The 13,389-nt window shown below is 38.8% G+C and overlaps 2 protein-coding genes across 2 annotated transcripts; one reads left to right on the forward strand and one right to left on the reverse strand.

Annotated features, from left to right (window-relative positions):
• Window positions 1-3,336: 3,336 nt before the first annotated feature.
• Window positions 3,337-10,516, forward strand: LOC306872918 (purine nucleoside phosphorylase-like). Its single transcript, XM_079421844.1, has 6 exons — window positions 3,337-3,620; window positions 6,130-6,299; window positions 6,387-6,490; window positions 7,286-7,461; window positions 7,594-7,784; window positions 9,022-10,516. Exons 1-6 carry the CDS (start codon window positions 3,598-3,600, stop codon window positions 9,237-9,239), a joined length of 882 nt encoding a protein of 293 aa, XP_079277970.1. The 5' UTR covers window positions 3,337-3,597; the 3' UTR covers window positions 9,240-10,516.
• LOC306872909 (uncharacterized protein) lies at window positions 10,383-13,369 on the reverse strand. Its single transcript, XM_079421832.1, has 6 exons — window positions 13,089-13,369; window positions 12,471-12,663; window positions 12,298-12,395; window positions 12,133-12,211; window positions 11,832-12,023; window positions 10,383-11,725 (listed from the first exon to the last, which is right to left on the reverse strand). The coding sequence occupies exons 1-6, from the start codon at window positions 13,227-13,229 to the stop codon at window positions 10,680-10,682; spliced, it is 1,749 nt and encodes a 582-aa protein (XP_079277958.1). The 5' UTR covers window positions 13,230-13,369; the 3' UTR covers window positions 10,383-10,679.
• Between the last annotated feature and the right edge of the window lie 20 nt (window positions 13,370-13,389).

Raw genomic sequence — 13,389 nt, forward strand, 5'->3', positions numbered from 1 at the left:
GGCATGTTCTAGAAGGGGAAGGTTGGCACAGTGTCCACATTCTGATGACAATCGAGACGACATGGTGATGATTTTTTCATAAGAATGATAACCTGATTGAATAAGAAAGACAAAACTTGATGTCTGCCTGTTTAAACCCCCTCTTTCTATTGCATCACTTTTATAATGTCCAAAATTTCCTCATACATTTCTCAAAGTTCTTCCTCTTTGAAAGGTGTTGAAAACCTCTATTTCACGTCAAATAATCTGTATTAAATTAGCAAAAATGCCAAATAGAAGCAGTTCACAAATGACTTTTGGACCTATATTTACTAAGGCTCAGTGTTTGCTGCACATGAAGTTTAATGAAATGCCGTGAGAGAAAAACCAAGTTAAAGTTTACATTTGCTTTGGTCCGAGTCCAAATATTTTTGGCAGTGAATTTCTGCAGTCAAACTAACCCACACATTTATTATGTAACATTATAGACAAAATTCAACAATGTTTCTCAGTTCTACTAGAAGGTTCGGACCGGTCTTTTTCATGCAGATCTCACTAAAACACCTCAGTGCTTGTCAGTTCAGGAAATGATAGTAATAGTCGAGGCTCATTTGGTACTGGACTGTTTTAATTTTACTTGATTCTGCCATAAAAGCTGCTCTTTTTTTTAAGCATTTCCGTGCAGGGCGAAACGTTTCTGCAGATTCTCAGTCACATGCTCCTGTGTCAATTTGTAGATATTAATCGGACAGGGCAATATTGAAGCCTGGAAAATTCTAGATCTGCCAGATTTTTCTTGTGACTTGTCTCAACTGAGCTTGTGGTCGTCTTAATCAATAATAAGGACCAAATAAAAAGGACTATTGCATGCATTAGCCAAACCATATATTCTTGTCTAGTCAGGTTCAAAGACGTCAAGCTAAACCCGTTAAACTCAAAGGCATTTCACACGTTCTGCACACACTCTCAATCATTATGAATAATGGGGTCTCTATGTATGATGACGAGTGCTGACCGAGACATGTGACTTTCATGCACGCTCCTGCTCTGAAGCAAGTATGCTTTGCAATTATCAGACGTGGATAACAATATTACCAGATGTTATGATGCAGTTTGTTGCGTAAGGATTCATGATGTGACTCGTGTTGATCAGACGCAGCTTCTTCAGTCTGAAAGAAAACCCCTCAGTTGATAATATGACTGATTTATTTTTAAGTAAATCATACTTTGCTTGTTTAGATGGAGGCTTTCAAGCAATGTTTAAATGCTTCAGATCATACCAGTGATAAATTCTAAGGGCTTCCTGACCTTGTTCTGCAGGACTTGTTGTAAAATGAACTTGGACAGCTTTGGGAGCATTTTTATTGATCCCTACAAAGCTGTAGCCTCTGAGGAAAAGGCTAAATTGTTTTGTGCCATCATGAGCCAAGCGGTCATACTATTAGTCAGGATACAGGCGTGTCAGCTTGTGCAAAGAAAACCCACGTCATCAATACAGACTGAGCAACAACCATTTCTTCTCTTCAGCTATGTTTTTAGGATGATTATAAACAGTTACAACAGTGACGTGGCAAAAACAGGCCCCCTATCAGGCCTTATATTACAGGTGAGGCTGTAAATATTCTGCTTATCAGATAGTCATTTAGTCACGTGTGGGTACCTTTAACTACAGTACTCGCCTGCTCACAACAACAGGATATGACAAAAAAAAAAAAGTTTTTTAGGGAAATGTGATGTCATGAATTGCAATGATGATAGGAACTGTGCTGTTACGATAAATATTGCATTAAACTGGCAGTCACAGAAGTGATCAAATAAACTGAATCGTTATCAAAAGTGACATTGATATCATTCTTCACTGGTAAGCCTAAGATGGTTTTGACTGACATGATCATGTGTGGGAAGTGTGTAATACGAGGTGCTAATATGAATAGGATTCTTCTACCTAATGTGATATGTTTGAAACAGGTCATAGGTCAACGGGGGTCGTGAACTTTGTTTCTGAGTCACCCTGGTAGGTCCTGTTCTTAGGTTAGGTCTAAAATAAAGCATGCTCGACCATTTAAACATATGGGTTGGTTCATTTTTTATTCACTAGGGTTCCTTATTCTTTTTCTATTCTATACTTGTTTTTTATTTATTATAAAAAATGAGCCTCTAAATCTAGCCTTCTCTATTCTTTTTCTATTTTACTTGTTATATGTACTGCATTAAACATGTACTGCTAACTGAGACTTGTCAAAGCACTTACATATTATTGCTCTTTTTTTGTTGGTCGCTTGGATAAAAGCATCTGCTAAATGACTAAATGTAAATGCCTCGATAGCTTCTGTGATAAATTGAGGATACATTTAGTTTAAGGCCAGCTCATCCTGCTCCGGGAGGGCCAGTTTGCTGGAGTTTGCCTCCAACCAGCTTCAACACACTTGCATGGAAGTTTCTAGAGAATCTGAAGACCTTGTTTAGTTGGTTTAGGTGTGTTTATTTAGGACTGGAGTTAAACTCTGCAGGGCAAAGCAGGATTGGACACCCCTGATTTAGCATGAAGGCAATGCTGAAGGACTGAATTCTTTGAATTACGAAACTTTCTTGGCATTTCTGAAATGTTTTCTCAGCCAGAGCAAAGCGGGACAAAATATGTTCTTGTAGGTTCAAAACTCAACAAAAGAGGTTTTCCAGCTTAATGTTTTTAAATACACACCCTAAAATTATAATATTACACATCATACGCCTGTTGTTCAAGATGTTCAAGAAGCCAAAAAAAAAAAAGGCAGCCCTGCTGAAAAATAAAATTCGAATGGTTTCCGCTATAAATACCATTACAAACCATGCATCAACATTTAACCCTTAATTTTTTCCCCCGTAGTGTGTTTTTGGATATAATTCATTAGGACTTATTGGTTTTAACAAGCTACCAATAGAAGGTGACCAATTACCAGTAGAGACCCACAGGGTCCATTACAGTTTCCATTAAAACCAATACAAGTCCCATTATAACCAGCAAATCCATTACAAATGTTGTGATGGTGTCTGTTGTTTGTTTTTTTGTTTTCAGCAGGGAGTTGAGACTATCTGTGTAAAAGTGCATGATTTCTTTATCTGAATCATTGGGAATTAGTTTGAACAAGCCAAATACACATGGACCCACAGGACAGTGTTTATATTTGGATGACTCTTAGTCACGTGCGTTTGTGTTGTTCAACTATCCATAAATCTAATCCCGGAAAACCCATTTCCAGGTTATCAGGTGTTCAGTCTGACAACTATTGCTCAAGTTTTAGTGAGATTTTACCGATAACAGACCGGGAGCCCATAATGGCCCACCCTGTCGAGGCATGTGCGTCAGGAGGTGCGTTCAGTGCGTCAAACGCGGGGCGGAGCGGAGCGGCGGAAGCGGGGGCTCTATAAAAAACGGGGAACGACGCGTCAGGAGTTTTAAACATTTATTCATTCTCGCGTCTCGTCTCGTTCTTGTGGTTTTGTTTCATTTGTATCTCTTTCATTTGTTTCATTGGTAATTCGTCGCGTGTTCGTGTGTAACGTCACCATACATCGCTACATAATAACATCGACATTTCCGTTCTGTATTCGTGAAGGATCTGACCAGCGATTCTAACCATGTTTCCTGAGAGCAGCACTGGGTAAACGATTCTTATTTTTTCTAATCTAATCTTCTAGTACTGTCTTTATTTGATCTTTTGGAAGTGTATATGGTTGAGTTTCTGTTTCGATAGTGAATGTAAGTTACGCGATCAATGGTGTAGTAGGGAGTTCAGTTGGCTGGTTAAAGTCGACCTATAATAATTCATCCATTTCTTCTTTCAATGACACTGTGAAATTTAATTTGAACCCATTTTAACAGTGGCGAGCACGTGGTGTTGTGCTGGCGCGCGCGTCTTGAACAGCTGGCAGCGATTATTTGAGCGAATGTTTCCAATAAGAACGCTTTCAAGAACTTCTTCGTTAGAGGGAAAACTTGACTTTGAATTGATTGTATTGCCATTATGTTAAAATGTGCAAAAATAAAATTGTAAATTACATACACAATATAATCTTGACACCGTGCTCTCTAGGGGACATTCTACCAGAAACATAACCACTTGAAAAAAAAATCTTGGGCAATTGTTTTTCTTATTATTAAATCTGAACATTGAGTCATATGGAGGACATGTAAAACTATGAGAAACGCATATCGTGCCATCTCGGCATGTATTGAATAAAATAAATTTTTATAAGCATTTCATCCCTAAAATGTCAGGCCCTGTTACAGACAAATGAAGTGAAGTGACATTCAGCCAAGTATAGTGACCCATACTCGGAATTCGTGCTCTGCATTTAACCCATCCAACGTACACACACACACACACACAGCAGTGAACACACACACACACCGTGAACACACACCCGGAGCAGTGGGCAGCCATTTATGCTGCGGCGCCCGGGGAGCAGTTGGGGGTTTTGGGGGTATTGAGGGTTGGGGGTCGTGGTATTGAGGGTGGAGAGAGCGCTGGACATTCACTCCCTCCACCTACAATCCCTGCCGGCCCGAGACTCGAACCTGCAACCTTTGACTCTCTAACCATTAGGCCACGACTTCCCCAATGTGTATATGTTAGAATAAAGGTAACCACCTTTTAAATTTCTTTGATACAAATAGCATTTTTCTTATTGGTCACACGTCCCTGATTGTATTTAACATGGTTTTGTAATTCCTATAAGAAATATAAGCAACTTTTCGGTCAACTGTAGTACACAAAAATCACAGAATACCCGCCAGGCACTCATATAGTCATAAAAAAACTACCTTTTACATTGGAGATTTTTACAAAAACACAGCAGTGTATATTTACCCCCACCTTCATCTACACAGTTAAAGAGATTAATTCATCAATATTTCCTCAAGTAGTACATTTTTATATCATAATTTCCTGTGTGACAGGACTGATTTCTTTGATGCAGAAAAAGTTATGTTTTGTGTTCTTAAGTTTTGATGCGCATTCCTATTTTAAATGATTATTATAATCTTAATGTTAATGTAATATTAGACTGGTAAAGTTACACAGTCATTAACAGGTTACACTTCTCTATTCAATGGAAATATAATACCTACAGCTACACCTCAGTCAAATGATGTCATTTCCTCTGAGCCCCTTAAAGGCTTATTGCACACATTGTATGTTGAATTTTATGTAAACGTGACAGGACTGACTGAAAACTTGGGGACAGTTGTAAAATAGCATTTATTTCTAGAATTTGTTTAATTTCATGTTTTTAATCAATTGATGTGAATGATAACTACTTGTTCTTGATGGAGATTCTTTTCTAAATAACAGTTGTTAGCATGACAAAACGATGAAAGCTGTAGGTCTACTTTGGCTGAGGACAAGGACACTGATGGGATTTGTAATTCTCAAAAGTGTTTTTAATAAAGAAGAAAATATCTGAGAACCTAATGAATGACATGTTCCTTTACAGAACAACTCCCAGAAATCAACCATCGGTCAGTTTTAGAAATTGTTTGGATGAAATACTTTTTATTCACTGTAAGACGTCAAGGACAGATAATGTACGCTTCTGGTAGAATGTCCTCTAGATATGTTTAATTAGCCAATAATGTTGGTCAACCATTAACCTACTACTTATAAATACCACTAATACCATTATCATACTACCTCTGGAGAAGTGCTTGAACAGATTTAAAAAGGAAAAAAAAAACATCATTTTGAGAACAATTGTTTAACAATTGATTGCATTTAAATGTGTATATGCTGATATTAAATTGTAAATCTAAGCTGATTTTCACATGAAACATTATTACTTTTTGTGAAAAGCCATAGTACTAATCATAAAGATGCTCTGTTACAGGAAGTTTATTTTAGTAGTCAGCCGCTCAGATTACAGTAGTGATGTGTCAGAAAGTGGCTCATGTTTCAGATTTGCCTGGATATTTTTATTTGGGATTTGCTGGCTTCATAGCCATTCAAATATGTTACAGTATTCAACATCGACTGTGTGTGACATTCAGGTGCGTCAGGGGACGTGGCTTCTGGATGGGAAACGTGGATGTGTGTGCTGTGAATTCAGTGCGGTGGAAACACGTTCAGTTACAATCACGTTCATAAACTCATTTTTTCCATTCTCTCTTTGCAGGTACAGCTATGAGGACTGCCAGGCCACAGCTGACTGGCTTATGTCCCAGACTGCAGTGCGTCCTCTGGTGGGCATCGTGTGCGGCTCGGGTTTAGGTGGGCTGGCTGATGCCTTAAAAGACCAGGTGGCCTTCAACTACAGGGACATCCCCAACTTCCCCCGAAGTACAGGTGTGGTTTACTGTATAATTTAGGATATTGTGTACCTTATCTTGTAAAAACCATTACTGAATCTGTGCGTTTCTTTCTCTTCTGCAGTGCACGGTCACGCTGGACGGCTGGTGTTTGGCACTTTGAAGGGCAGACCTTGTGTCTGCATGCAGGGACGGTTTCATCTCTATGAGGGATATTCTATCCAAAAGGTACGACCACCCTATAATATACATGTTTTGGACTCTGATGACCCAGAATAAGTAAACAACACAGCACTTTGTCAGTCTGATAGTTAAACTGAAAGTTAGTTGTGGCTGTATTGTTGTCCTGGGTGCTGATCCAAGCCTCTGGGTTTAAGAAGGGTTCACTTCTGTGTATTTAAATATCTCTGAAATTGCAAAAACTTGAAGGACTCTGACCTAAATATCCTTCTTAACCAGGAACTAACTATATTTGAAAACCGAATTAGTTTTAACTGGTTGTGTTGTGTGCCTGATTGAAGCATTAACTCTTTGACCCTGTGGAATGCAAAGACCAGAACACTTAAATAAGCTTTCCATTGATGTATGGTTTGTTAGGATAGGACCATATTTGGCTGAGATACAACTATTTGAAAATCTGGAATCTGAGGGAGCAAAACAATAAATAAATAAAAATATCCAGAAACCGATATTGAGAACTGAGAAAAATCACCTTTAAAGTTGTCCAAATGAAGTCCTTAGTAATGCATATTACTAATCAATAATGAAGTTTTGATATATTTACGGTAGGAAATTTTCAAAATATCTTCATGGAACATGATCTTTATTTAATATCATAATGATTTTTGGCATAAAAGAAAAATCAATCATTTTGACCCATACAGTGTATTGTTGGCTATTGCTACAAATATACCTGTGCTACTTATGACTGGTTTTGTGCTCACAAATAGAACACAACTGATGTAAACTGCAACTGATATGAGGTTCAAAGCATCTTAAACTAAGATTGTTGTTGTGTTTTAGATTACGATGCCTATGCGGATATTCAAACTGCTGGGTGTGGAGACCATGATTCTCACCAACGCTGCTGGCGGTCTGAACCAGGACTATAAAGTAGGTGACATAATGATCATCAAAGATCATCTCAACATGCCTGGATTTGCTGGAAACAACCCTCTGGCTGGACCCAATGACGAAAGGCATGTTTATATGTGTTTATTTAGTTCCTTGAATCACCACGGTTATGCCACAGAACTGTTTTGACAAGTAGAGATTCTAAACATGCTCCTGTAAATACTGTTCATTATATAAGCCTTACTTTACCTTCTTAGGTTTGGCGTTCGTTTCCCCTGCATGTCTGACGCATACGATCGAGAACTCCAGCAGCTGGCGCTCGATGTGGGTTCGGAGCTCGGTTACAGCGACTTCCTGCGAGAGGGTGTGTACTGCGTTCTAGGAGGACCGTCGTTCGAGACGATCGCCGAGAGCCGCATGCTGCACAAACTGGGAGCTGATGCTGTCGGTAAGAGTCTCGTCTGCTCTAAAACTTCTTTTTACCAATCAGAACATGCTATCCTAGCTTTATGATATAACATGATATAATAGAGCAGGGATACTCAAATCTGGATCAGGGTTGGAGCTAAACTCTGCAGGAAAGTGGATCTCGCGAGCCAGATTTGAGGATCACTGTAATAGAGTATTATGCAGTTCTCAGATAGGCTGAAAAGAGCATTCGAACTGACAACAGTTAGTATTCCCATAGGTCATGGGTGTGATTCCCGGGGAATGCATGAACAAATTAAATGTAAAGCTGAAATGTAATACAAGCCTCTTTGTATAAAAGCTTCTGCCAAATGCATAAATGTAAATGGGACAGTTTTAAATGTAACTTTATGCAAATGAACAGTGATGCTGTAACAAGCATATGGAAGGCTGGAAGGCATTCATTTTCAAACTTTTGCAAGGCAAATAAAACGGGACATTTTAATGCGTTTTGGCCATTCATTTACACAACAACAGTGTTTTGGGGGCCTGCGAATGCAAACTTTTGAAAACGGGGTTTCAAAGTACGAGTTTTATCTTAACTATAAAAACATAAATTTGTGTACAAGGTGTCATCATGCGCATGTATATCGCCCACTACTGGCCTGGCATGGACAGCACAAATGAACAGTGATACTGTAACAAAGTAGCTGTAATGCATTCATTTTCAATCTTTTGCAAAGCAACTTAATGGGCATTTACACGGCACGGTTTTCAACTCAAAACTGATTTTTTTTAATGCTTTTTGGCCATTCATTTACACAACTAGGTTTTCGGGGACTGAGAATGCAAACTTCCAAAAACAGGTTTCGAAGTACAAGTTACGACAGCGGAATCGAACTATAAAAACAGAAATTTGTGTAAATGGTATCATCATGTGCATGTATATCGCCCACTGCTGGCCTGAAATGCATAAAACAGCACTCTTAGTTGTTTTTGCAGATCCAAATGAACAGGGATTGTTTTGATAACATTGTTGTCTGTATGCAAAACGTTTTAAAAACACAAAGGAAAAATGTATCCATTTTTAGCACAATAGTGGTGGTGTAAACACACCATAAGTTGAACCAAATTTAACTTTTTATGCAAATTAGCAGTGGTTTAGTGACCAGTGAGTTATTGTTCTATATAATGTAATTTATATAATATTGAAATTAAAACGTATGCAATTTTTTTCTATGTGAACAAGTTTAATAACCAGGCTTCATGTGTTTTAGGCATGAGTACGGTTCACGAGGTGATCGTGGCACGGCACTGTGGGATGCGCGTCTTCGCTCTGTCTTTGATAACTAATAAGGCGGTGATGAACTACGACAGCGAGGAAAAGGCCAATCATGAGGAAGTTCTGCAGACGGGCAAACAGAGAGCAGAGCAGCTGGAGAGGCTGGTGTCCACCATAGTCACCCGGATAGAGCACAACAACAATTTCGCTTAAGACTGTTCTCAGATCAGTCACAGACCAAAGAACGCTGATTCATCTATGAACAAACATTATGGTTATGGTTACAAAAACCTTGTTATACAGGTCAATTCCACTTGGTTCACACTTATTTATATTTGCTGAATTTTCTTAAAGCCTTCATTCAGTTTTGGGTCTGTGATATTTTGCCCTTATGTACATAAACCCGGTCAACAGGAGTGCTTATTTTTTTCTCTTTATAAAAAAAAAATACAAATAATTTTTACATTCCTCTGAATGCTAAAGCTAATGTTTCTTATTTAACGTCTTCGTTAACGTTTACCATTTGTTACTATGTCTTAATTTAAAATTTGAATTCTCTGTAAAACTTTGATTGCTTTGTAGGATTTGTCAGTAGATGTATAGTAAATGAAATAAAAATAAAATCTTGTTTTTTTTTAACATGTATTAGTAAATTTGACTATTTATTATGCATGTCTCCCTCTCGTTTATGGTGGACAAGTGAGTATTGTGTACAATTTTAATATCACATTACAAAAAAAATTACTTGGTTGTTTCTACAGTCACAAAAAGTCATGGGGGAAGGCCTAATGGTTAGAGAGTCGGACTCGTAATCCAAAGGTTGTGGGTTCGAGTCTCCGGCCGGCAGGGATTGTAGGTGGGGGGAGTGAATGTCCAGCGCTCTCTCCACCCTCAATACCACGACTGAGGTGCCCTTGAGCAAGACACCGAATCCCCAACTGCTCCCCGGGCGCCGCAGCATAAATGGCTGCCCACTGCTCCGTGTGTGTGTGTGCGTGTGTGTGCGCGTGCACTTTGGATGGGTTAAATGCAGAGTCACAATGTCATGTCACTTTTTTTCAAAAGGGACATAGTGATGGGGAAATTTTGAGATGGGAGAAAAAAACTATTTTAATGCTTTTGCTCATGATGGAAATAATATCACTTAGGAGGAAAACAATTTTTTGTGAGTGAATGCAAAGTTTCTCAGAGGAATGCAATATTTTTGTGAGAGAATGCAAAAATTGTGTGAGTGAATGCAAAGCGTTAATGTTTTTTTTGTTTTGTTTTTTTTCCTCCCATCAAATTTTCCTACGCTGTGTCTCTGTATATTTCAAACAAAGTAAATGTATTTTACTTTGTTTTGGTTTTTTTTTTGCATGACATTATTTCCATGAAAATTCGTTTTTTTACATTTTAAATTGCATTTCTACTTTATTTCAGTTTGGTTTTGAGACATTTTATTTGAGTGTTAATGTACAAATTTGCAAATAAAGAGTATTTGAGGTCTCAAATATTTGGTCACAGTTGGGTTTCTTCAAGAAAGGCACAAATGGAATGACTGCTCAGTTAGTTCTCCTCCACATTAGAGTTTGCAGAACTTTTTGTCCCAGACTGGCAAACCTTCATGTGATAGTTAAGATGGCTGCTTTGAGAGAAACACTTGTCGCAGTTTCAGCAGCGGTGTGGTTTCTCTCCTGTATAAACCCGCTTGTGTTTTGCTAGCAAGCTGGCCTGAGCAAACTGCTTACTGCAGACGTTACAAGCGTAGCTCTTCTGCCCCGTATGAGTAAGCTGATGTGTCTTCAAAGATCCTTTGAGGGCAAAAGTCTTCCCACAAACGTTGCAACTAAACGGTTTGTCTCCAGAATGCGTCAGTAGATGAGTCTTGAGATGCGTTCCTCGCCGAAAGCCCTTCCCACAAAGCTCACAGCAGAAAGCTTTGACTCCCGTGTGAAGCTGCTTGTGGGATTTGAAGGTGTTGGCGTGTACAAAGGTTTTTCCACAGTCCTCGCATCTAAAGGGCTGTTCGCCTGTGTGAAGCCTTTCGTGTGCCTTTAGGTTGCCCTTTTGGGCGAAGCTCTTTCCGCAGTGTTTGCACAGGTATGGCTTTTCTCCAGTGTGAACTCGCTGGTGGTAGTCCAAGTAAGACTTGGTGAGGAACCGGGAATCGCATTGCAAGCATACAAAGTTCTTCTCACCAGCATGCGTTCGCTCATGAGCTCTGAGGACGCTTATCAACGCAAAGCTCTTCCCACATGTGACGCAGGAGAATGGTCTCTGGTCACCGTGACTCATCATGTGATTCCTCAAGTGGTTGGGCAAGCGAAACACCTTGCCACAGAGCGTGCATTTGTGAGGTTTTTCCACCTTGTGGTCTCTGCGGTGGATTTGGAGGAGGCGCCTGGAGCCGAAGCGCTCTCCGCACTCTTGGCAAGCATGAGGCGTTTCTCCGCTGTGGAACTTCTGCTCGTGTCTTCTGAGGTTGTTGAGGTGGGTGAAGGTCTTTCCGCAGATTTTGCATATGTTCTGCTCATCGCTTGCATTTGGTTGCACTTCTTCAGCAGTGTCTATTGGGACATCCAATGCTGTCTCAATGTCAGGTGGATCCAGTGTGTTTAATTGTACTGAAATGTACTTAGAGTTTGGTTCAGTGCTCCACTGCTCTTCTCTTTGATGCTCTGCAGTTTCAGATTCATCTGCATTAGGCTCTATTGATTCTGTAACATCAACAAGGCATGTTTATAGATATGATATTGTATATTTAAGCCTTACATCAGCATATACCATGTTAATCCAAATGCATTAATGTCAGGGAGTCTGTACCATCTGCAGCAGCAGGTTCAGCGGTGTCTGTTGGGACGTCCAATCCTGTCTCGATAATATCAGGTGGACCTAGTGTGTTTAATTGTACTAAAATGTCATTTGATTCGTCCTTAGAGTTTGGTTCAGTGGTCCACTGCTCTTCTCTTTGATGCTCTACAGATTCATATTCATCTGCATTGGGCTCTATTGATTCTGTAACATGAACAAGGCATGTTTATAGATATGACATTGAATTAACATGGTATAATATGTTAATGTAAGGCCTAAATATACAATTGCATTAATGTCAGGGAGTCTGCACCATCTGCAGCAGGAGTTTGGCACTCTACTTGTTCCTCTTCGTGGACAAATACTTCTTCAAATCTAAACTCAGGCTCTTCCTAGATGAAGACAGGGCTATGTTAGTTTGATGTACAACAAATCAAAGCATTTGTATATTCAAAAACACAAAAAGGATGCAGGTTACATCAACAGTCTGAAGAAGATATCCACCAGATGTGGTGCAATTCAATCTTTCCTGGATTCCCAACACAACTTCTGAGGTGAAATCTTGCCGATTTCCTCCTACAACAGTGCATTTTTCTTATTTAATCTATTAAAGATAACAGTAATACATGGTTTAATTATGAGAAGAACCACCTTTGACATGTTCCTCATCTTTGATATGAGTGTTAAGTGGTCTTCCACTCCCAGCAAACTGCTGCTCTACCATATGGTTGACTTGATCTGGTTGTGTAAGATCTTTTCTTGGTCCATTTGATGCTGTATGAAGGATTCTGCAGATGTGTTCAGCTGTTGAGTTTGTTATTTTCCTTATAGCAGCTGTCAGATTCTTGTGAATCAAACAAGAAATAATCAGTGTTTAGGTAAAATTAAAAGTTTTGCTTACCTAACTGTTGCATACAACAAGTTAACTTTATTAAGTTTCCACACATGTAATGTTGAGGATTGACGCTTTTACATTTATTAAGAAAATGACCAAATATATGGAAATTCAAACCTTGTCATGTTTTTTTTCAAGGTCCACTGTAAATTTTTAGCATTTTTTCTGATAGTTCAAACATTAACTGATATTAACCAGCTATCATCGAACAAATAAAAATAATACATAAAATAAAATATATATATCGAAGGAGATTCCATATTAGTGTAGTATCATATCTATTGTATATTTCGACGGTATTTTTTAGTGAAATGGTTACATCTTTACAAACGTTAAAATGTCAATCATTAGCCTATACATTTGAACGAACTTACCATTTTAATATCCGTTTCTGGATTTCCATTTTGACGTTTTGACTGAAAAATATCGAGTTGACAAATTTCTGTCACTATAGATGCGACTAAGCTGTCCATTATTAAGAGCACTTGTTCCTGGACCGATGCTCCACACGACATGCTTCTATACACACCTGTAAAATATCTTTTAAACAATCATAAAACAGGTGAATATATCACTGATTTATTTGTTTGTGAAAGTCTTTTCAGTTACTGTGTTGTGACCTGCGCGTGGACACTGAACAGCTTCCCGTCTGGACGAATTTTAAAATAAAAGTCA

The sequence above is a fragment of the Barbus barbus genome (genome assembly GCF_936440315.1).
Source record: "Barbus barbus genome assembly, chromosome: 1".
Taxonomy (NCBI): domain Eukaryota; kingdom Metazoa; phylum Chordata; class Actinopteri; order Cypriniformes; family Cyprinidae; genus Barbus; species Barbus barbus.